Genomic DNA, 24,835 nt, shown 5'->3' with positions numbered 1-24,835 from the left:
CGTTTTGATGTTTTGAAGTGAAAACACAACAGGAAGAGGGAAATAATATCATATGTGATTGCTTCGTGTCCACTGACAGTGCTGAAGCCTATTGAGTGATATAATACACACTTTTATTTGTTACAATTTTCTTACGGACCTTACGGTTCACATCTTCGATTTGAAAATGAGCATAAGCTAAATGTCATAACATTCCAAACCGAAAGTAGAAAAAACCAACCTGAAATTAGGTAAGCACTGTCCTTTCGGAAGCAGTCTAAAAATAGATATTTTAGCTCATAGGCTTTATTTATATTTCAAAGTACGAAACCCCAAGGAATTTCCATTTAAACGCCTCTGCAAGAGTGAGTAAGTAACGATTAACCATGTACGTGCATTACTAGACGAACTGAATCACTGAGAAGATGGCCATGTATTTCGAAATCCGTCACAAGTTATCAGTAAAATAGTTATTATTTACTTTTTTAAAATAAGCTGAATTACTGGGATATGTTTTAACTATAACAACTCAAATTGGCCCTTTCTTGTCATGTAGTTTTATAGAATACGATTTGATACATTATATCAAATCAAACTTATCATCATATATGTGGCATCTTTTTCAATGTAATACGTAGTTAGCGATGAAACAACAAATACAATTCTTCTATTGCAGAAACTACAACCTGTTGATAACAAATACTTATCTGCATCGATGAATTTCAAGGACCCAGTGGAAAACGAGGTAACTACATTTTAAATCTTAAACTACAAATGTACAACATTAGAATAAGTTAGAACACATACATTATATACATGTAGATTTAAAATCTATTTCTGTTCTGTAATCTTTGTCTTGATTAATTTAATTTCTAGATGTCTGTAACATTCTATCCATGAATGTTGTAGACATTTATTGTGCCACTTTTAGGATAAGTACATCATCAATCATGGAAACGCCAGATGACAGGTGTCTGGTGATACAGTTTATTATGAAATGTTTTACTAAAACAACTACTGTAGCTTGTAGTGTCTCTGGGTTAATGTTTCCCTGTTACTGATTTATTCTTCTATGGTAAGGATACTGGTTTGTACCATAGACAGTAATAGCTATTGGATAAAGAAGGATATAATTGGTACATTTACCAAGAATTAGTCTTAGAAATTAGATTTTACACACAATAGACACTAAATCTATGCACTGGAATACTGACTTCTTGTAGACCAACTGAAATTTTCATAGACCAGACCTTGACTAAGAAAATTATACATTCTGTACTAACATGTGTAATAATGAAGAAAGAAAAGTAATTTTACAGAACTATTTTCGTTTACTATTATACTTATCATTGAATCATACACATCACAAGAAATAACTTATTAGACAACTTAGCCAATATAGCAAATGATTCCCATAGACCTACAGTGTTTTTCATAGTGACTACATTCTAAGGCTCTACAATTAAACACTCAAGGATAGTACTGGTACATGTATGTACTTCATAAATAACATTATATGTGCATGTAATATGGTGGAATACTTTGAAAATTAAAGAATAAAAATAAAAAATATGGTGAAACATATATGTATAAAGAGGTTGGGTTAATGTTGGAGAAATAGTAAAGATGATAATAAGAAAAGTATGCATGTATGTATAAGAATACTGTCACTGCAGATACCACTTGTATTTATTTACAACCATAGATAGGAATTATCATATTCTGAGATGATACCACTTACAAGCCTAAGGCATTTGATATAGCAGCAGTCTGAGGGTCAGTCACTGGGCAATACCTCAGGTAAAATCCTGTGATAATGTACATTCTGATTGTAAGGGGATGTCTCAACATGGATTATATTATATGTATGGCACCACCATTGATACCAATACCTGATTGTAAGGGTGTGTCTCAACATGGATTATATTATATGTATGGCACCACCATTGATACTAATACCTGATAACAAGGTTATTTTCCTGATAAAACATTGAATATACATAATTGCTATCATTATATACATGTAGATTTAAAATACCATAATTGCTATATAGAGATAAGGAAAGTGCTGGTATGTGAAGTAATAGGGATGTGTTGTATGTTTCAGGACACCAGTGTCCCCAGTCTAAGTAAGTACATGAAGTAATTCATCATGTCATTATAGTCTAAATATTTTGATTACTTATATACATTGTAATTAGTAGACAAATAGTGATGACATCAAGCAGGGCCACAATCTCCACCAGCTGTCACGGTTGTGGCATTGGTAAGAATTGCTAACGGTGTTTACGATATTGAAGTAAGATTTATCAAGGAGCATTGAAATCATTTTCAATATTTAGATATTAAGAAAGTAGAATCCTGTATAACATTAGCAGGATTTCTGATATCCCGGTACTAGTAAAGTAGATTGATGATAAATATACATGCTATATGTAATGAGTGATTTATCATTACACACCTTGTGAATATTACTTTGTGGTAGAGACAGTTTTCATGCAGTGCAACACAAACTTCTATTTCGTATAATGTGACAACACAAGATTTGTTATTTCTGAATGACCAGAACTTTATTTGGGAAGATGTGATGGTAGTTGTTACCTGCGATCAAATTATCAAATAGAAACTAGAAGAGTTTCCAAACATTTTAGCACCATCTAGTTCTGTAGTACAGAACAAGCATTTTAGTACCATTTGATGCTATTGTTATGTGATTTCCAAGCATTTTAGTACCATGTGATACTATTGTTATGTGATTTCCAAGCATTTTATTACCATGTGATGCTATTGTTATGTGGCTTCCAATCATTTTAGTACCATGTGATTCTATTGTTATGTGGTTTCCAAGCATGTTAGTACCATGTGATTCTATAGAAGAGTGGTTTCCAAGCATTTTAGTACCATTTGATGCTATTGTTATGTGATTTCCAAGCATTTTAGTGCCATGTGATGCTATTGTTATGTGGCTTCCAATCATTTTAGTACCATGTGATTCTATTGTTATGTGGTTTCCAAGCATTTTAGTACCATGTGATTCTATAGAAGAGTGGTTTCACTATGCCATCATCCATATTGTTTTGTTTGCTATTATTGTTTAGGATGCAAATTAAACTTAAATATCAATATGATAAAAATATGTGAATTATTTTTTGAATAAAATTTGTATATAAAATACAATTGAAGGCAAGTAATATAACATTGTAAAAGAAATATCACACATCTTTATCTGATAGTAAGTATAACTTCTGATTCAGATCTGGAAATCTTGCCCTCCGATATGATGAGATTGGTGGATGGCCCTGATGCGGATCAACTATTTCATCATATTTTTGGTGGAGGGGCTAATGACAGTAACGACAGTTCTCACAGCAGTCTCATGTCACAAGGGTCACAAGGATCACTTGGGAGATCCCAGCCATCACCATTTGCACCAATATTGTCCTCAATACCACAGCCAGGTAAGGTTGACCCTATCCTGTATACTTGATTGACTTATTAAGGTAGAGTTCCAGTGATCTTGTATCAAGGGTAGAAGAGTTCCAATTTTTTTAGACTTTAAGGTCCATTCGTTACATCAAACTATTTCATTAAATATGAAAGAAAGAAGCTTATCATGATTTCTTTTTCACAAAAGACGTCTGCCACAGGACATAGATCCCAAAACTTGTTGATTATGAAGTAGGGAGCTTCTTCATCACATTTCTGGACATGATCTATGTTACGCTAGTACTTTCCTGCAACATTTCTGAGAGTATGATTTCAAAATGTTCTAGCACCATTGAAAAGGCCTGCAACCTGTAATTGTCTGTATATACTGTGATATAGTTACTTCTTTTTTAAATTTGGTACTCTTCATCCATGAATTCATAGGTCCCACAAAGTATAATTACAGGTTGACACAAAGCTATTCTCCATATGAGCGGGTACTTGTAATCCACAAATGGTGTTTCTTCGGGAAAACACAAAATTTGTGCCCCACGAATATATCTGATTTCACAGTATATAGAGAGAAATTAACAAATCAATTTAACATAAAAATAATGTTTCACTGCCTGAATACAGCAGAAAAATTATGGGACTATCTTCCTTAAACTGAGGAATGACTCTTTGATGTTTTAGTGTATGGCAGAACTCTGTGTAAAATCATGAAGTATTTATGTGAAGATTTTACAACAATCTTAAGGTCTGTCCATCATTTTACTAAAAAACATGAGAATCATATCTTGTCATATAGTTCGTAAACTTAGGGAAACAGGGTAATTATTCTTTCAGTATAGACTTGCTAAACAGCCCATTTAGGCCAGGAGGCTCTATTTTAATCATAGTTTTTTCTAAATTTTGTTTCTATCAAATACAAAAAAACTTTATGTCTGCTTATATTCTTGCCACTCTTTTTTCTAGTTTATCCGCATTTGGATTTTTTTCTTTCTCAATATTAATGAGAATGAAAGACACACAATTCCATTCTTTTGAAACATTGCAATGAAACTTTCCCATTTTAAGGATTGGCTATATGAAGTTATTGTCATTGTAATTACACAAAGGTCTGTGACGTACATGCTAATTCTAAAGTGTAGATTTATACAATGTATACCTTAATAATGGTTCTGTAACTCTTGTTAAACATGTACTGTTTTACCTGGAGTAGTAAATGCTGTATGTGTTCATTTTTGAGTTTTTTCAACCTGCTGACTTACATGATATACAATGTAGCAGTATAAAAACAGCCTAATGTGTAACAAGAAACATTATGTTTAGAGGACACTGCATGACAGGAACACCTCAATAATCAGTTAACAAAGGACATACACTCTCATTGGATCAAAGAGACTGAGCTGGTTGACTGTTAAACCCAGGGACCTAGTTTACAGGGGAGCCTGCCCTCCCTCCACAAATTTGGAAGTTCCACTCAGAGAGGAGTGGTGTATGTTTATGATAGTACTGATATAAAGTGTTTTATATTCCAGTGGAGGCGGCGTCTAATCCTACAATGGAAGTTTCTCTGATCAACTCCATCATCAGATTCAGGTATGACTCGGAACTGAACAACAGACGGACAGGCAAGGAGGAGCTACTCAAAATCAAGGTATGTGTTCATTTTGATTAAAACATTATGTTTTGGAAATTTCTAAGTGTCTTGTTATCAACTCAATATAATATAAGCGATGATATGTTGTTTGTGTGATATTGTATGACAAAAACCTGACTCATATGAGAAATAATTGTGGTATTTCAGTTCAGTGGAATAGAGGGCAATGTGACCGTTTTCCTCCACACCGTAGATACTAACAACAAGAAGGCACATCCCTACTGGTTAATCGGGGACAAGTGTTCAGATGGCATGTTCGTGGCAACAGTGCCGATCAACAAGGCCAATAACTATGAATGGTAAGTCCATGGGCAGTAACTGTACATTGTTAATGTAATGTTCAATGCCATTATACAATTGTTTTATTGGTACTGGGGGAACAGTCAAATCCTTGACCCGAGGTAGCAGGGAAGACCTAGGGAACCGAAGGCCTTGGGCACCAGTTCCCTAGGTCTTCCCTGCTACCGAGGGTCAAGGATTTGACTATTCCCCCAGTACCAATAAAACAAATGATTTATTACCTGACTCTCTATTTAAAAAAACGGAAACGCGATCAGTACTTCATTACTGTAGCTTTCGTCGATCATAACACCTTTCTCTGCACACTATTTATCCAAAATATTCACAGCTCCCTTAATGACGTTTTTGTACTAAGAGAGTCACTATTTTCCATAAGCAATTCCAAATCTTGCTCAGAAACATCCTTAAATCTGCCGTTATTCGCCATTTTCACTAGACAACAACAAACCTGTATCAAAAAGACATTTGAGTGGGGCCACCGACAGGGAAATTGTCTGCACACGATTGTCGCGCATGCAACAGTAAATGTGCAACAGTCGACTGTTGCACCCTGACATTATTTTACGGGTTTTCAGTCTTTTCCAGGGATTTTTTTTATTAAAACAGTCATAAACACTTCATATACACTTAAATAGAGAGTCAGGTAATAATGAATATTGATGATAAATCTAATGTTGTTTTTAGCCCACCATCATCTGATGGTGGGCTATTCAAATCACCCTGCGTCCGTGGTCCGTCCATGGTCCGTCCGTGGTCCGTCGTCCGTCGTCCGCCGTCCGTCCGTAAACAATTCTTGTTATCGCTATTTCTCGGGAAGTACCAGAGGGATCTTTCTCAAATTTTATATGTAGGTTCCCCTTGGTCCTTAGCTGTGCAGGGCAACTTTTGAGACTGATCGGATAAACAACATGGCCGACAGGCAGCCATTTTGAATTTTGATAGTGAAGGTTTGTTATCACTATTTCTCAGGAAGTACTGGAGGGATCTTTCTTAAATTTTATATGTAGGTTCCCCTTGGTCCCTAGTTATGCAGGGAAACCTTTGAGACTGAACAGATAAACAACATGGTGGCAGGCAGCCATCTTGGATTTTAATAGTGAAGGTTTGTTATAACTATTTCTCAGGAAGCACCCGAGGGATCTTTCTCAAATTTTATATGTAGGTTCCCCTTGGTCCTTTGTTGTGTAGGAGAACCTTTGGGACTGATTGGATAAACAAAATGGCCGACAGGTAGCCATCTTGGATTTTGACAGTTAGTGTTTGTTATAGCTATTTCTCGGGAAGTCCAGGAGAGATCCATCTCAAATTAAATATGCAGGTTCCCCTTGGTCTGTAGTTGTGCATGTTTAATTTTGAGACTGATGGGATATAGAAAGTGGCCGACAGGCCACCATCTTGGATTGTGACATTAAAGGTTTGTTATCACTATTTCTCATGAAGAACTGGAGGGATCTTTCCCAAGTTTGTTATGTAGGCTTCCCTAGGTCTGTAGTTGTGCATGTTTAATTTTGAGAATGATCAGATAAACAAAATGGCCAGCAGGCAGCCATCTTGGATTTTGACATTGAAGGATTGTTATCGCTATTTCTCAGGAAGTACTGGAGGGATCTTTCTCAAATTTGATATGCAGGTTTTCCTTGGTCCATGGTCGTGCAGGTTTACTTTTGAGTCTGACCAGATAAACAAAATGGCTGACAGGGAGCCATCTTGGATTTTGAAAGTGAAGGGTTGGTATGGCTATTACTCAGGAAGTACTGGAGAGATCTTTCTTCAAAAAAAAATCGTAGGTTCCCCTTGGTATGAAATTATGGATATTTTCTTATGATACTGATCGGGTAAACAAATCTTTGATTTTGACATTGAAGGTTTGTTAGTGCTTTTCTCAGGAATAACTTGATATGAAGGTTCCCCTTGATCCTTAGTTGTGCATGTTATATTTTGAGACTGATCATAAAAACAAAATGGCTGAAGGAAAAACTAAACAGATCTTTCTCATATTGCAATGATTGATTCTATTTCTTTCACTTAAGTACTGTATTAGAAAATATGTGAAATGACAAACTCACTTTGAAGGTTGTCTTTTATACACAGCAGATTTAAGTTTAGATCAAAAGTTACCTCAAGGTGCATTTACTGTTAACATGACTCGATCAAACAGATTAGAGGAAAGAAGAGAAAAGATCAAACTGATAAAGAACTAATGAAGATGGTACAATGGTGGGCGCCAAGCTCCCTCTGGGATCTCTTGTTTATGGTCCTGTGTCATGTTTATTATTTTGTAAGTTTTCCTAGTTCTAAATATTCTTTTTTATTTTCTTTAGCACCTGCAAAGCCACCCTAAAAATTCCAAAACGAAACGAATACCAAACAAGTCTGCAGAATCGTCGCAGGAAAGCTTTGGAAATGGACTTTTATAACAATGACATGAAAAATGGTATTGTTATTGTTACTTAATTAAACATTTATAACAGTTATTGCGCAGATGTATATATCCACTCGTGCGCTCCACTCACTCGTGAATATATTCATCCCCGCAATAAACTTGTGCTTTCTGATTCGTTAGAAAAACACAAGTGTGTGGTCTTGCAAATAAAAGGTTTACAACAGACAATATCAGGCTAGCTCTCAACAGAGTTCAGACATATAAATGTTTACAACAGACAATATCAGGCTAGCTCTCAACAGAGTTCAGAAATATAAATGTTTACAACAGACAATACCAGGCTCTCAACAGAGTTCAGTATTAAGATGTGCTTTATTTAATGTCACTTTTAATGTTGCATAATAAGATATCTAAATAACTGTCATAGGAAATATTGAAGATAAATGCACATATTTGGCTGATATTTAAAGTACAGATAAAAAGAAAGTGTATTGTATGCATAATTGTTGTGTTGTAGATGATTATTGGACAGCTAACAAAAATATGAAAGAATGCCGTGACTTCCGTCTGTATGTCGAGGCGCATTACCAAGTGTCTGGGCAACTGTACCACATGCATTGTATAACACCTCCTCTTAGTAATGCAAGTAAGTTATACTGGCCCAAGAATAACGCAAGTACTTATATAAGTCATGCTGGCCCGTGAGTAACACAAGTAAGTCATGCTGGCCCCAGAGTAACACAAGTAAGTCATGCTGGCCCCAGAGTAACACAAGTAAGTCATGCTGGCCCCAGAGTAACACAAGTAAGTCATGCTGGCCCCAGAGTAACACAAGTAAGTCATGCTGGCCCCAGAGTAACACAAGTAAGTCATGCTGGCCCCAGAGTAACACAAGTAAGTCATGCTGGCCCCAGAGTAACACAAGTAAGTCATGCTGGCCCCAGAGTAACACAAGTAAGTCATGCTGGCCCCAGAGTAACACAAGTAAGTCATGCTGGCCCCAGAGTAACACAAGTAAGTCATGCTGGCCCCAGAGTAACACAAGTAAGTCATGCTGGCCCCAGAGTAACACAAGTAAGTCATGCTGGCCCCAGAGTAACACAAGTAAGTCATGCTGGCCCCAGAGTAACACAAGTAAGTCATGCTGGCCCCAGAGTAACACAAGTAAGTCATGCTGGCCCCAGAGTAACACAAGTAAGTCATGCTGGCCCCAGAGTAACACAAGTAAGTCATGCTGGCCCCAGAGTAACACAAGTAAGTCATGCTGGCCCCAGAGTAACACAAGTAAGTCATGCTGGCCCCAGAGTAACACAAGTAAGTCATGCTGGCCCCAGAGTAACACAAGTAAGTCATGCTGGCCCCAGAGTAACACAAGTAAGTCATGCTGGCCCCAGAGTAACACAAGTAAGTCATGCTGGCCCCAGAGTAACACAAGTAAGTCATGCTGGCCCCAGAGTAACACAAGTAAGTCATGCTGGCCCCAGAGTAACACAAGTAAGTCATGCTGGCCCCAGAGTAACACAAGTAAGTCATGCTGGCCCCAGAGTAACACAAGTAAGTCATGCTGGCCCCAGAGTAACACAAGTAAGTCATGCTGGCCCCAGAGTAACACAAGTAAGTCATGCTGGCCCCAGAGTAACACAAGTAAGTCATGCTGGCCCCAGAGTAACACAAGTAAGTCATGCTGGCCCCAGAGTAACACAAGTAAGTCATGCTGGCCCCAGAGTAACACAAGTAAGTCATGCTGGCCCCAGAGTAACACAAGTAAGTCATGCTGGCCCCAGAGTAGCACAAGTAAGTCATGCTGGCCCCAGAGTAACACAAGTAAGTCAAGCTGTCCTCAGAGTAGCACAAGTAAGTCACGCTGGCCCCAGATTAGCACAAGTAAGTCACGCTTGCCCCAGAGTAACACAAGTAAGTCACGCTGGCCCCAGAGTAACACAAGTAACTCACGCTGGCCCCAGAGTAACACAAGTAAGGCATGCTGGCCCCAGAGTAACACAAGTAAGTCATGCTCGCCCCAGAGTAACACAAGTAAGTCAAGCTGTCCCCAGAGTAGCACAAGTAAGTCACGCTGGCCCCAGATTAGCACAAGTAAGTCACGCTTGCCCCTGAGTAACACAAGTAAGTCACGCTGGCCCCAGAGTAGCACAAGTAAGTCACGCTGGCCCCAGAGTAACACAAGTAAGTCATGCTGGCCCCAGAGTAACACAAGTAAGTCATGCTGGCCCGTGAGTAACACAAGTAAGTCACGCTGGCCCCAGATGCACAGCTCACTCGATCTCACACAGCTCACTTGATCTCACACAGCTCACTCTATCTCACACAACTCACTCTCTATCATCTCACTCACACAGTTCATGCTCGCTCTCACTTTCATCCATACCCTTTCACTCACACTCGTGTTTATTATTAGATAGAGAAGGCTAAGTACTTACAATTTGAGACTGATTGAACTAATATATTCCGGACAGTTAAAATGCAGTAGAATTCCAAGTTCTTTTTGAAATGCTGAATGATCATACAGTTATACAAAATTAACATTCACACAACAAGGTTATCAGACATGTTCTTTAGTTCCATCTGTCTTCTTTAAAAAAAAAAAGCAGGTGATGAGATATTCAGCCTCCTGGGCTGATTGTTTGTCTAATCTAGAAGATTAACATATTGGTGTAGCTTTTGGTTACTGATAATGGCACCTACAGAAAATGTTTACCTGTAAACTGGCGGAATGTTTGTCAGATATACTGCAGCTCTCCAAATACTTGATGGGGCCACAGTGGCCCAGTGGTTAAGGTGTCTAATCATCTATGATCACTAGCCCTCAACCACTGGGTCATGGGTTCAAGGACTACAGGGGCCAGTTGCCAAGTACTGACCACTAGTCGGTGGCCAGTACCTGGCGACTGCCCCACATAGGCCTTGATAGTAATATCACTGCATTTTAATAGGGCATAAAATACAAACAAACCAAAGCTATTTCTAAATATTTATGAGATATTAATATAAGGATCCTAATTATAAATGTATGACCGTAATAGCTAGCTAGGAATCCAGATATTACTTCTAATGTCAATATTTTAATTTATATGATATGGACATGGATGTGTTCTAATTCGTGTACCAGCATTAGTTGGAAAGCTGAGGAAAACATTGCTTTATAAGTATTAAAAATGTGTCCACAACATGTCATAGAGTGGCCTCCCCTTGCTTGTCTTACAGAGGAAGGGAAGTGTTTTATGATACACAGGATTATGCCGTATGTTTCCCCAGCAAGTGGAATACAGAACTCCAAGGACTACATAATGATTGTCCTGACAACAGACTCCTACGTCCCTAAAGGTAGGCATCGATATATATATACAGTCAAATCAATTGTTCTAAAACCATCCAACACAATATATTGTACTGGAGTTGTCATTTAGGTAATTGATACTTCCATTTATACATACATTTACGATGTTACACATCTTGCAGTACTGAGTAGGTATAATGTAGTTATTATACATAAATGAATTAAATATATAACATTTGATAAAGCTGGCATTTCTATCTGCAATAAGTAAAGCCATAGCACAGACCATGCAACAAGACCATTTATACTCCACCTTGGTTGTTGGCAGAAGAGAAATAATTTCTCTGAAAATTCCATGTGATGACATGTCAACTTTTGGTTGGGGGGCCAACCCCGGCTAGAGTATTATACACTAGGACTGTGCCATATCCACCTATGTATAAAATATTTATTCATATTTTGTTATATATTTTATAACTGAAATGCTAACCTACCTGACAGATAAATATAAAAGCAAAATTAATGACAAGAACTTAGTAAAACAATATCTGTGTGGAATTTGGAGGTTTATTTATCCGTCTGTCATTGATTTCTCTCTGTCTTCAGCGGTGGAAGTGGAGTTTGTTGATGAAGAAATTGGATGGTCAGCAAAGGCGTCAAAGGTCAACATAATAAAGAATGTAAGCTTATACCTGTTTACTGGTACGCTTTAGTTATATTGATGCTGCAGCTGTCACCAATATAACAAAGTATGAACTTGATGTCACAGTCTTCAGCATAAAATTATTTTAATCTTGAAACTCAAATATTGTGTAGTCTATTACTGATATCAAACATTCTGATTTTTTAAAGACACTTTTGGGATCAGGGCTGGTCCAAAGTTTATTTTGTCTTGGAAAAAAACAACTTTTCAACTTCATAATAACAGAATAATTTACAAATGCTCAAAATGGAATTGGTACCTGCAGTTGATCTGCTTTGTATCCATGACAACTACAATGACACAGATGTCATCATCACATGATATTTCCCAGAGTGGGCAATAGTGATCTCTGATAGGACAATAGTCTTTGGACTATTTACTAGTGGGAATTAACGAGATAAAAAATACAGAAATAGTCAAATCTATTTTATATATAAGAGGTATACAAGTAGGTGATAGTGTTATATTGTTTCTGTAGACTGAATGCTATCACACACATGTTGAATGAACACTATGGTGCTTTGTGTTGACTTTCTTAACTTCTGGTTGACATCCATACAAATTCAAGTGTATCTAGTGTGATATAATACATATCTCAGTGTAATAAGTTTACTGGTATCACATATCTCAGTGTAATAAGTTTACTGGTATCATATATCTCAGTGTAATAAGTTTACTGGTATCACATATCTCAGTGTAATAAGTTTACTGGTAACACATATCTCAGTGTAATAAGTTTACTGGTAACACATATCTCAGTGTAATAAGTTTACTGGTAACACATATCTCAGTGTAATAAGTTTACTGGTAACACATATCTCAGTGTAATAAGTTTACTGGTAACACATATCTCAGTGTAATAAGTTTACTGGTAACACATATCTCAGTGTAATAAGTTTACTGGTGACACATATCTCAGTGTAATAAGTTTACTGGTAACACATATCTCAGTGTAATAAGTTTACTGGTGACACATATCTCAGTGTAATAAGTTTACTGGTAACACATATCTCAGTGTAATAAGTTTACTGGTAACACATATCTCAGTGTAATAAGTTTACTGGTGACACATATCTCAGTGTAATAAGTTTACTGGTAACACATATCTCAGTGTAATAAGTTTACTGGTGACACATATCTCAATGTAATAAGTTTACTGGTAACATATATCTCAGTGTAATAAGTTTACTGGTGACACATATCTCAGTGTAATAAGTTTACTGGTAACACATATCTCAGTGTAATAAGTTTACTGGTGACACATATCTCAGTGTAATAAGTTTACTGGTAACACATATCTCAGTGTAATAAGTTTACTGGTGACACATATCTCAGTGTAATAAGTTTACTGGTAACACATATCTCAGTGTAATAAGTTTACTGGTAACACATATCTCAGTGTAATAAGTTTACTGGTAACACATATCTCAGTGTAATAAGTTTACTGGTAACACATATCTCAGTGTAATAAGTTTACTGGTAACACATATCTCAGTGTAATAAGTTTACTGGTAACACATATCTCAGTGTAATAAGTTTACTGGTAACACATATCTCAGTGTAATAAGTTTACTGGTAACACATATCTCAGTGTAATAAGTTTACTGGTAACACATATCTCAGTGTAATAAGTTTACTGGTAACACATATCTCAGTGTAATAAGTTTACTGGTAACACATATCTCAGTGTAATAAGTTTACTGGTAACACATATCTCAGTGTAATAAGTTTACTGGTAACACATATCTCAGTGTAATAAGTTTACTGGTAACACATATCTCAGTGTAATAAGTTTACTGGTAACACATATCTCAGTGTAATAAGTTTACTGGTAACACATATCTCAGTGTAATAAGTTTACTGGTGACACATATCTCAGTGTAATAAGTTTACTGGTGACACATATCTCAGTGTAATAAGTTTACTGGTGACACATATCTCAGTGTAATAAGTTTACTGGTAACACATATCTCAGTGTAATAAGTTTACTGGTAACACATATCTCAGTGTAATAAGTTTACTGGTAACACATATCTCAGTGTAATAAGTTTACTGGTGACACATATCTCAGTGTAATAAGTTTACTGGTGACACATATCTCAGTGTAATAAGTTTACTGGTGACACATATCTCAGTGTAATAAGTTTACTGGTGACACATATCTCAGTGTAATAAGTTTACTGGTGACACATATCTCAGTGTAATAAGTTTACTGGTGACACATATCTCAGTGTAATAAGTTTACTGGTGACACATATCTCAGTGTAATAAGTTTACTGGTGACACATGTCTCAGTGTAATAAGTTTACTGGTGACACATATCTCAGTGTAATAAGTTTACTGGTAACACATATCTCAAAGTAATAAGTTTACTGGTATCACATATATATCTTAGTGTAATTAGTTTACTGGTAACACTTATTTCAGTGTTAAAGGTTTACTGGTTATATATTTTTCAGTGTATAGAGTGTGAAGTACCTCCTTATAAAGACCAAAATCTTATAGGAGCAAAAGAAGTGTTGATCAAAATAAATGACAAACAGAAGGCAATGACAGCAGCCTACAGCTTCATGTACAAAGAAAATGAGGGTGAGTTTACAGTTTTTAATGTATGAAAGGTACCTTTTAGTCTATTCACCATCTGCCTGTTGTTCAACAAGCACATGCCATTATATAAGCTCCAAAATTTATAAGCAAGAGTGGAAGTGATCAGCTTAAGTGGTATTCATGTCATCACTCAGGTAGGTAACAAGCTCAAGTCTGTTATTCATTTCATCACACAGGATGGTAGTGAGCTTAAGTGGTGTTCATTTCATCACTCAGATAGTGAGCTTAAGTGGTTTTCATTTCATCACACAGGATGGTAGTGAGCTTAAGTGGTGTTCATTTCATCACTCAGATAGTGAGCTTAAGTAGTTTTCATTTCATCACACAGGATGGTAGTGAGCTTGAATGGTATTCATTATTTGATCACTGAGGATTATAAAGAATCCCATATGTATCACGATTAAGAGGGTGGTAACGTGTGTAGTAAGATAAAACAATAAGTCCATGCTAGTATTGTCAAACTATAAAAGAGGCCTCTTTCTTAGGGATTTTAGATGTGTTGATGGGTGTATGTGTTTAATATCACCCTTGGATTTTTTTAGAAACACATACGGCAAAGAAACGGAAGATGGCAGTGAACTACTGTGCTCCAGCAGACCTACTCCAGGGTAAGACAATGTATTCCAATGTCTAGTGTAAGATATACCAGTAGCTCTATTTGGTGTGACTCTTATATAGTCGTTCTATGAGGAGGTTCATTTATGAGAGTATAATCTGAGCTGCTATTTTCAGTGTATAAATACATAGCCTGAACACTACAGCTACAATTTACATGAGTTCATATTTAAAACATTCCTAAACACTTTAATCAATGCTAATTTGTTGATTATTCGATGTATGGTTATATATTGCGGGGATTTTATTTTCGCTATATTTATGTTTTGACTAAAATAATTTTTTAGCACATCACTGACCTTTTGGAGTAGTAACGCTGTCATAGAGCGGTATCGTTATCTGACTAATTATGACTTCAACACCAGTACACCAATTTAGAGTTAACTATAATGAACTCAAAATAGAAGATGGGATACTTAACCTATTAAATTCTGATAGAAAGATATGTCACTGACCTGCTCACAGACCTGCCTGTTTCAACGCGTAACTGTCCATGTTTTAGCCATTGGTCAAGAGATGTAGTGTGATAACAGTGGCTATCACTTAATAACTGTCAGTCAAGTAAAAACCACACAAAACTGACCAAGTCATATGTGTAACTTAAGGTTTGAGAATTGTGCAAAGGAACTAATTTATTGATCACCACTCTCCCCTATTACGTGCATGTTCTGAAGTTCACTAGTACTTACCTGTGTAAGATATCTGCCCTAAAAGGCACGTTTCCCTACACTTTAGTATCAGTTCCATATAATAGTGCATTCTTTCGAGTGAAGTTACTGGTGCATGACTACTCTTGGGAACAGTGTGTACGCAGCAAAATATTTCCACACACATTTACAAGCAGTGGACCCGTTACCCTCAAACGATTATACTCACAATACATTCACTGCAAACTGGAATTATGTTTATTTCAAATTTTATTGATATATAGGTGAAACACGAAATATAGGAAGCGGGTGTACAGCTAAATGTAACCCCTATGAATATGTTCGTTAAACAAAAACGTGAAATATTGACCCGGCAAATTTAAAGAAATAAAAACAGTAAATAACTTCACTCAATCCAATAACGAAAACGGTGCAAAATGGTTCTTCATCTTAAGATTTTGGGTTATAGTGTTTTATTATACTCATCAGTAGATGTTAAAAATGTTTTTTTGAATTTTAAAATTAAAAAAAATAAAATATACATGTAGTGTTGATGTTTTAAAAATACAGACATGGCTAACTTAATTTCAATAAACATGAAACCTCTGCAACAAGGTTATATATAACAGTCCTACACTAATGTTATGATATAGGAGAGTTGTTATTTTTTGTAGAGTCTGGGATAAACTTGAGCAGCTCCACTGACCAGCACAGAGCTGTGCTTAAAGCAACAAGGACACAGAAACCAGGTAACGGAGGTAAGATCCAGTTACATCAACAAAAAGGTTTTCACTGACTTTGTCGTAATATGATCCCCAGCCCTAGTTTCTGGTTTGCTATGTAAGTCGATAGTTACTAGTCTTGTAGGACTCTACCAGCCTTGTGGGATTTTTAGCCCGTCATCAATAGATGGTTGGCTATTCAAATCACCCTGCATCCTTTGTTAGTTGATCGGTCTGTCCTTAAACAATTCTTGTTATTTCTTTTTCTCAGAAAGTATAGGAGGGATCTTTCTCCAATTTACACATATCAAATTTATGGGACTGATCGGACATCCAAGATAGTCAAGAGGTGACCATCTTAAATTTTGGGAGTTAAAGATTGGTATGATATTTCTCAAATTTCACATGTAGGTTCCCCATGGTCCATTGTTATGCATTGTTATGCATATTGTCCTTTAAGACTATTAGGAAAACCAAGATGGTTGACAGGTGGCCATCTTGAATTTTGAGGATTAGAACATATTAGCGCTACTTTTCATGAAGTACTGGAGTGATATTTCTTAAGTTTCACATGTAGGTTTCCAATGGTCAATCATTTTGCATGTTTCATTTTTAGAATGTTTAGAAAAATAGGATGGCTACCAGACAGCCATCTTGACTTTTGACAGTTCAATTTGTTATCACTACCTCTCAAGAGATACTGGACAGATCTTGATCAAAATTCCTATGTTGATTTTCGTAGGTCCTAAGTTGTGCATGTTTCATTTTGGGGCTGATTAGAAATACAAAATGGTTGCCATGTAGCCCTCTTGAACTTCAACAGCTCCAGTTTGTTATCACTACTTCCCAAGAGGTAATGGACAAAGGTTCCACTCGTCACACACTGAGAACTGTGTTAGTAAATAGGTCAAACATAGCAGTATGAATCTAGGATCAAAAGTTACCAAAAGGCGCAATTACCAGTACATATCACATGACTCAATCCAACAGATAATTAAAAATCAATCTAACATAGAACCTTTGAAGTAAAACAGTGGGCGCCAAGATAGTTTGTTTCAACATTGATCTGTGAGTGGGATTGTTCCCAGCCTGGTAGAATTCTATAAGAGATAATTAAAAATCAATCTAACATAGAACCTTTGAAGTAAAACAGTGGGCGCCAAGATAGTTTGTTTCAACATTGATCTGTGAGTGGGATTGTTCCCAGCCTTGGAGAATTCTATAAGTTTGTTACAACATTGATCTGTAAGTGGGATTGTTCCCAGCCTTGTAGAATTCTATAAGTTTGTTACAACATTGATCTGTAAGTGGGATTGTTCCCAGCCTTGTAGAATTCTATAAGTTTGTTTCAACATTGATCTGTAAGTGGGATTGTTCCCAGCCTTGTAGAATTCTATAAGTTTGTTACAACATTGATCTGTGAGTGGGATCGTTCCCAGCCTTGAAGAATTCTATAAGTTTGTTACATGTTACAACATTGATCTGTGAGTGGGATCATTCCCAGCCTTGTAGAATTTTATAAGTTTGTTACAACATTGATCTGTGAGCTGGATTGTTCCCAGCCTTGTAGAATTCTATAAGTTTGTTACAACATTGATCTGTGATCTGGATCGTTACTGGCTTTGTAGAATTCTATAGTTTGTTACAACATTGATCTGTGAGTTGGATCGTTCCCAGCCTTGTAGAATTCTATAAGTTTGTTACAACATTGATCTGTGAGCTGGATTGTTCCCAGCCGTTTAGAATTCTATAAGTTTGTTACAACATTGATCTGTGATCTGGATCGTTACTGGCCATGTAGAATTCTATAGTTTGTTACAACATTGATCTGTGAGTGGGATAGTTCCCAGCCTTGTAGAATTCTATAAGTTTGTTACAACATTGATCTGCGAGTGGGATTGTTCCCAGCCTGGTAGAATTCTATAGTTTGTTACAACATTGATCTGTGAGTGAGATCGTTCCCAGCCTGGTAGAATTCTATAAGTTTGTTACAACATTGATCTGCGAGTGGGATTGTTCCCAGCCTGGTAGAATTCTATAAGTTTGTTACAACATTGATCTGTTAGCTGGATTGTTCCCAGCCGTTTAGAATTCTATAAGTTTGTTACAACATTGATCTGTGAGTGAGATCGTTCCCAGCCTTGTAGAATTCTATAAGTTTGTTTCAACATTGATCTGTAAGTGGGATTGTTCCCAGCCTTGTAGAATTCTATAAGTTTGTTACAACATTGATCTGTGAGTGGGATTGTTCCCAGCCTTGTAGAATTCTATAAGTTTGTTACAACATTGATCTGTGAGTTGGATTGTTCCCAGCCTAGTAGAATTCTATAGTTTGTAACAACATTGATCTGTGATCTGGATCGTTACTGGCCATGTAGAATTCTATAAGTTTGTTACAACATTAATCTGTGAGCTGGATTGTTCCCAGCCTAGTAGAATTATATAAGTTTGTTACAACATTGATCTGTGAGCTGGATTCTTCCCAGCCTAGTAGAATTCTATAAGTTTGTTACAACATTAATCTGTGAGCTGGATTGTTCCCAGCCTAGTAGAATTCTATAGTTTGTTACAACATTGATCTGTGAGTGGGATCGTTACTGGCCATGTAGAATTCTATAAGTTTGTTACAACATTAATCTGTGAGCTGGATTGTTCCCAGCCTAGTAGAATTCTATAGTTTGTAACAACATTGATCTGTGAGCGGGATCGTTACTGGCCTTGTAGAATTCTATAAGTTTGTTACAACATTGATCTGTGAGCTGGATCGTTCCCAGCCTAGTAGAATTCTATAGTTTGTAACAACATTGACCTGTGAGCGGGATCGTTACTGGCCTTGTAGAATGCTTTATATATGTTTTAATAAGTTTTTATATTTTGCTTTAGGTTTCATGCCTAGCCCCAGGGTGTCTCTCATGACTACACAGACTAGCACAGCTACAACAGAACAATCCATCAGTCACTTTGGAGTTAATGCTCCTGTAGTTGAACTTCCTCAGCTGATTGTGAAGAAGGAACCAACTGACACATATGAAGGAACATGTGTTTACCAACGCAGCAGCAATGCTATGTTCACAGCCGGAGAGGAGGTGACCAATCTACTTACCAGGGGTCAGGACCCAAACCTGCAGTCCATTAATGCAGCTGACCCGACCAGCTTAACATCTGTGTCCCTCCTACTGCCTAGTGGATCAGATGGTTCAGACAGAGAGGTTTCCATGGAGACTGGCTTCAACAGGCCTGCACCTTCTGCTGCTGCCACCACTGGCAGTGTCGGAGGAAGCAGTTACTCTCAAGTAGATCAGATGAATATTCAGAAGATCTTGCAGGATCTAAAGGCTGGATCACCAGGACAACGGACAGACCAGCAGGAGGTCAGCGAGCCACAAAATACAGATGAAAATTTAATTGCTGAATTACTCCATAATTATCAACAAAATGCCATACGAGGTTCTGATGGGCAGGACAACTCACAGCTGAATTTTCCAGATAATGTAACACAGGTGTTGAACCAGCCGATGTATCCCATCAGTTCAAGCCTGGGAGGTAGAAACAGCACACAAGCCCCAACCCACACAGGATTCCCAGTTCGTCAAACCTTTAACCCTGCTCTGCAGCGAACCACACAAGACATCCAGAACATGCTTTCTGCCCGGCCACAATATCTAGGTTACGAGGGCTTTGATGCCACAGAGGCTGGAGACTTGGAGACAGACGGATGCTTACAGGCACCAGATGCTGTCAGGCTCGTATGGGAGCACACTAAAGGCTCTCATGCAGAACTGGGTGACTTTTCAGAAACAGAAGTTGACAGCGAACCAGAATTTCACAACAAGCTCAGTTCAGACACAGAGGGTGAAGACCCTGCAGAGCCAGAGGTGACAAGGGCGGAGGCTGTACTTGTGAAGCAGACACACACAACACCTTATGTTGAGATATCAGGCAAGCACAATAAAACAGAGTCTACAGCTGAAAAACAGGACACATGTAACACTTGTATCAATAACATGTCGGACTCCTCAGCTAATGTTGACAAGGCATCTGAAGAAGGTGGACAAACAGCAGCTGTGCAGGCTGACACGAGTGATCTGGAGACAGATTCCTGCTCAGGTGAGCTAGACAACGAGACTGTAGGCAGTAACCAGATAGATCCTGGTGTGTGTGCCAGAGTAGGAGAGGTGGACGGGGAGGCATGTTGTGAGTCAAGGTCACCAAGATTGATTGGTGACGTGGAACAAAAAGTGCCTACCATACCTCATAATGACAATACCAACAAACCAACACCTCAAGAAGATGTTAGTGACAGTTTGAAAAGACTGGCTTTATGATGTTAAATAGCAAGTGGAGGCTAATATGTCTGTGCTCATTCCAGTCACTATGAAGACAGTTTTCCTGTTTACATAAAGGACAGTGATTGGTACTTTTGTGTCATATATACAAAGAAAGAGAGTGTGTGGTAATCATCTCCAGAAAGGCTGTAATATTAATTTCTCCATTGTTTTACATTGAAAATGATTGATAAGTTGACATGTTCATTGCCTGTCATCCTGATTAATCAACAAGTCCACTTCTTGTCCTTATGATTATGGGATGAGTCCACTGCTTTTCCGTGTGATTATGGGACTAGTCCACTTCTTGTCCATGTGATTATGGGACGAGTCCACTGCTTGTCACAAGTCCACTTCTTGTCCATGTGATTATGGGACGAGTCCACTGCTAGTCTGTGTGACTATGGGACGAGTCCAATGACTGTTGTCACCGTACTCTATGGGTAATGGTTTGTAAAAGGTGGAGAAGGAGTTTTTAGGTACCAGGGGGTCTATTCACAATATCGCTTCACATGATATGACCAGGGCCACTTTCATTAATTGCATTCCAATGTTATTCATCCCTGAAATAGAGACACCTATTGATTTGCTGTTTTCTGGCTAGCTTGGCTGAAGTAAGATATGGGACGGCTAGTTCCAAGGCTTTTGTATGCAGCTTAAAAATAAAACCTAGAGACACAGGGGTGCACAGTTCAACTAGCCCAACACCTGGGGCAAATAGATTTTATGTCGGGACTAGTGAAATTTTCAATATTTACTGTAAAAATGCAGGTGGGCTAGTAGTCTTAAAACAGAGATGGTACACCCCTGAGGTACTGGGCCCACTTTTAAACTCTTGAGATTTCCTCAAGTCTAAGATTTCCCATAGACAATACATTGCTTGAGATTTTCCTTAACTTTGAGATGTTTTATACAAGTGGGCCCTGTTCTCAGTTCATCCGTCCCTCCATCCCTTAAAACTTGTGGTATGCTGCTATTTCTTAAGATAAAGATAATCCATGCAAATTTAATTAGGTTAAAAGTACTTTCCTGATTGACTGATGAAACCTAGACCACAACTTTCATAAATTGTTGCTATAACTATCCATTAAAGTTAGTATTTGCTATAACTATCCATTAAAGTTAGTATTTGCTATAACTATCCATTAAAGTTAGTATTTGCTATAACTATCCATTAAAGTTAGTATTTGGATGCATAATGGCAATGCATTGGCCGAATCTAAAGATCACAGACACCATACATCTATCGATATGGTACTGGCACTGTCTTTATTATAAGGAATGCCAGAATAATCATTAAATAAAGTCTAATTTTTGGTATGCTGGCATAATGGCAATACTGTGCTCAAGTGAAGACTTAAGCAGAACCTGTGCGTTTTAATGTGACCCCCCAGCTTCCCTTACCAATTGAGCTTCAGGGAAACTCCCTTTAACACATAGCTTGTAATCATGTATAAAATTAATTGTCATAGCAGTATGGAATTTAGTAAGGCATAATTATATATATATTGTCTTGAACATAGAATGATGTGTGTGAAAGTCATTACCCACCGAACAATCAACGGAACTAGATATTTACAGCACTAACTTTAAACTCCAAGGTATCACAAGAACTTTGGAGAATTGTTGTACAGCGTGTGTGTGTTTAAGACGTCTCTTTGTTACGAAAGCAGCTACCTTTTTGTTATTTTAAGGCATTTTTTGTGTATGATCTTTAAGATTTTGATCATCATAGTTGTTATATATATTAAGCACTTTGTTTGCTGAATTATTATGTAAAGGTCCTTAAATAGTGTCTGTATGCCTGTATAAAACAACTCAACTCTTGAGATTTTCTAAAGTCTAAGATTTATCATAGACAATACATTGCTTGATATTTCTCAACTTTTAGATGTATTATACAAGTGGTCTCTAGTTCTCTGTTAGAGTACTGTAATTATTTCTGTATGGTATGGTCTCTAGTTCTCTGTTAGAGTACTGTAATTATTTCTGTATGGCATGGTCGCTAAGTGTCCTGTTGTGGTACCTTCATGGTTTTTGTATCTATAGTCTCTAAGGTCACGATAGGGTACCTTAATGATATCTGTTCAGTATATTTTTAATGCTATGTTGGGGTACCTTTATAATTTCTATTCAGTATATTTTTAAAGTAATGTTCGGGTACGTTGATCTTAATAATTTTTATTTACATTAATTTCCATCCGCCCATAATTGTAGGTTCTTTGCCAAAGAAGGGCACACTTCCTAACAGCACCTCCTCCTTGGAGACGACTGTATACAAGATAGCCCCTCCCCAATCAAATTACCACCCTCCACCGGTACAATCCATTTTGGTGCAGTGTAAATTATGCTCTTCATAAGGTTTTAATATGTTTTGCATGTTTTGTACTGATTTTCACTATCATCATATATTGACCTCATTATGGAGAATGACAGAGGACTATCATTAGAGAGTTATACCTGGGACCAGGTGCCACAAGGTATACAGTACATCTCCAGGACTATCATTAGAGAGTTATACCTGGGACCAGGTGCCACAAGGTATACAGTACATCTCCAGGACTATCATTAGAGAGTTATACCTGGGACCAGGTGCCACAAGGTATACAGTACATCTCCAGGACTATCATTAGAGAGTTATACCTGGGACCAGGTGCCACAAGGTATACAGTACATCTCCAGGACTATCATTAGAGAGTTATACCTGGGACCAGGTGCCACAAGGTATACAGTACATCTCCAGGACTATCATTAGAGAGTTATACCTGGGACCAGGTGCCACAAGGTATACAGTACATCTCCAGGACTATCATTAGAGAGTTATACCTGGGACCAGGTGCCACAAGGTATACAGTACATCTCCAGGACTATCATTAGAGAGTTATACCTGGGACCAGGTGCCACAAGGTATACAGTACATCTCCAGGACTATCATTAGAGAGTTATACCTGGGACCAGGTGCCACAAGGTATACAGTACATCTCCAGGACTATCATTAGAGAGTTATACCTGGGACCAGGTGCCACAAGGTATACAGTACATCTCCAGGACTATCATTAGAGAGTTATACCTGGGACCAGGTGCCACAAGGTATACAGTACATCTCCAGGACTATCATTAGAGAGTTATACCTGGGACCAGGTGCCACAAGGTATACAGTACATCTCCAGGACTATCATTAGAGAGTTATACCTGGGACCAGGTGCCACAAGGTATACAGTACATCTCCAGGACTATCATTAGAGAGTTATACCTGGGACCAGGTGCCACAAGGTATACAGTACATCTCCAGGACTATCATTAGAGAGTAATACCAGGGACCAGGTGCCACAAGGTATAGGCATATAATAATATAGTGATTACTTTAGATATACTGTCCACATGTATACACCTTACGCTAGATCTCCCTAACTGTAAACGGATGTCCATGTAAACATTTCCGATATCCCCTGACTGTAAACAGATGTCCATATAAACACCTCAGATATACACCTACCATATCCCCTGACTGTAAACACCTCTGATATCCCCCGACTGTAAACAGATGTCCATGTAAACAGCTCAGATATTCCCCTGACTGTAAACACCTACAATAAACTCCTGTATAAACACCTTAGATATATACACAAGATATCATGTGTCCATGAACTACTGTGATATCTTCTGATTTGTGGCAGTGTATACATATTTTTAAGTCCTTTTGAAAATAATTCTAAACCTGTGATTCTTCTTGAGTTATCTCCCTTCCCATATGTAAACACATTTAGAAGTGGGGTAGTCCAAGGACTGATTTCCCCTATCATTGAGAAGTGGGGTGGGGATAGTCTAAGGACTGATTTCCCCTATCATTGAGAAGTGGGGTGGGGGTAGTCTAAGTATCACAACCCTTGTTTGTACAATAAAACAATGGAAGTAAACATTCCTAACATCTAAAATCATTTTAAGTCTTGTCTGTCAAATGACTAATTTTCACCACCAAAAACTACCAAAGACCAGAAAAGAAGACAAAAATACAACTTATGTCCAATAGTTTTAATAAATAAACAATTTGGTTTACATAAAAAATATTGGGTTAAAACTTAATAACAATTCCAATCAACATGATGAATATTGTTTGTAAAATGAATGTATAATAAACAACAAATTGGTTGCAGTAACATTGCAATCATT

General features: G+C 37.5%; 1 protein-coding gene across 5 annotated transcripts; it reads left to right on the top strand.

The window, feature by feature from the left end:
* On the top strand, nucleotides 1-24,000 carry LOC110456732. Of its 5 annotated transcripts, none has more exons than XM_021507650.1 (14): nucleotides 1-230; nucleotides 656-724; nucleotides 2,087-2,108; nucleotides 3,234-3,437; nucleotides 4,947-5,065; nucleotides 5,216-5,367; nucleotides 7,690-7,802; nucleotides 8,269-8,397; nucleotides 10,974-11,093; nucleotides 11,653-11,726; nucleotides 14,209-14,338; nucleotides 14,899-14,964; nucleotides 16,293-16,376; nucleotides 19,224-24,000. In XM_021507650.1, exons 2-14 carry the CDS (start codon nucleotides 695-697, stop codon nucleotides 20,663-20,665), a joined length of 2,685 nt encoding a protein of 894 aa, XP_021363325.1. In that variant the 5' UTR covers nucleotides 1-230; nucleotides 656-694; the 3' UTR covers nucleotides 20,666-24,000. The 5 variants fall into 5 exon arrangements, with proteins under 5 accessions (XP_021363325.1, XP_021363326.1, XP_021363328.1 ...); XM_021507651.1 differs by lacking the exon at nucleotides 1-230 and adding an exon at nucleotides 252-348; XM_021507653.1 differs by lacking the exon at nucleotides 1-230 and adding an exon at nucleotides 371-412.
* The last annotated feature ends 835 nt before the right edge of the window (nucleotides 24,001-24,835 follow it).

The sequence above is a fragment of the Mizuhopecten yessoensis genome, unplaced genomic scaffold (assembly GCF_002113885.1).
Source record: "Mizuhopecten yessoensis strain PY_sf001 unplaced genomic scaffold, ASM211388v2 scaffold8839.2, whole genome shotgun sequence".
In the NCBI taxonomy this organism is placed as follows: domain Eukaryota; kingdom Metazoa; phylum Mollusca; class Bivalvia; order Pectinida; family Pectinidae; genus Mizuhopecten; species Mizuhopecten yessoensis.
Note: the sequence above shows the minus strand (reverse complement) of the source record. Positions and strands in the feature narration are given on the sequence as shown.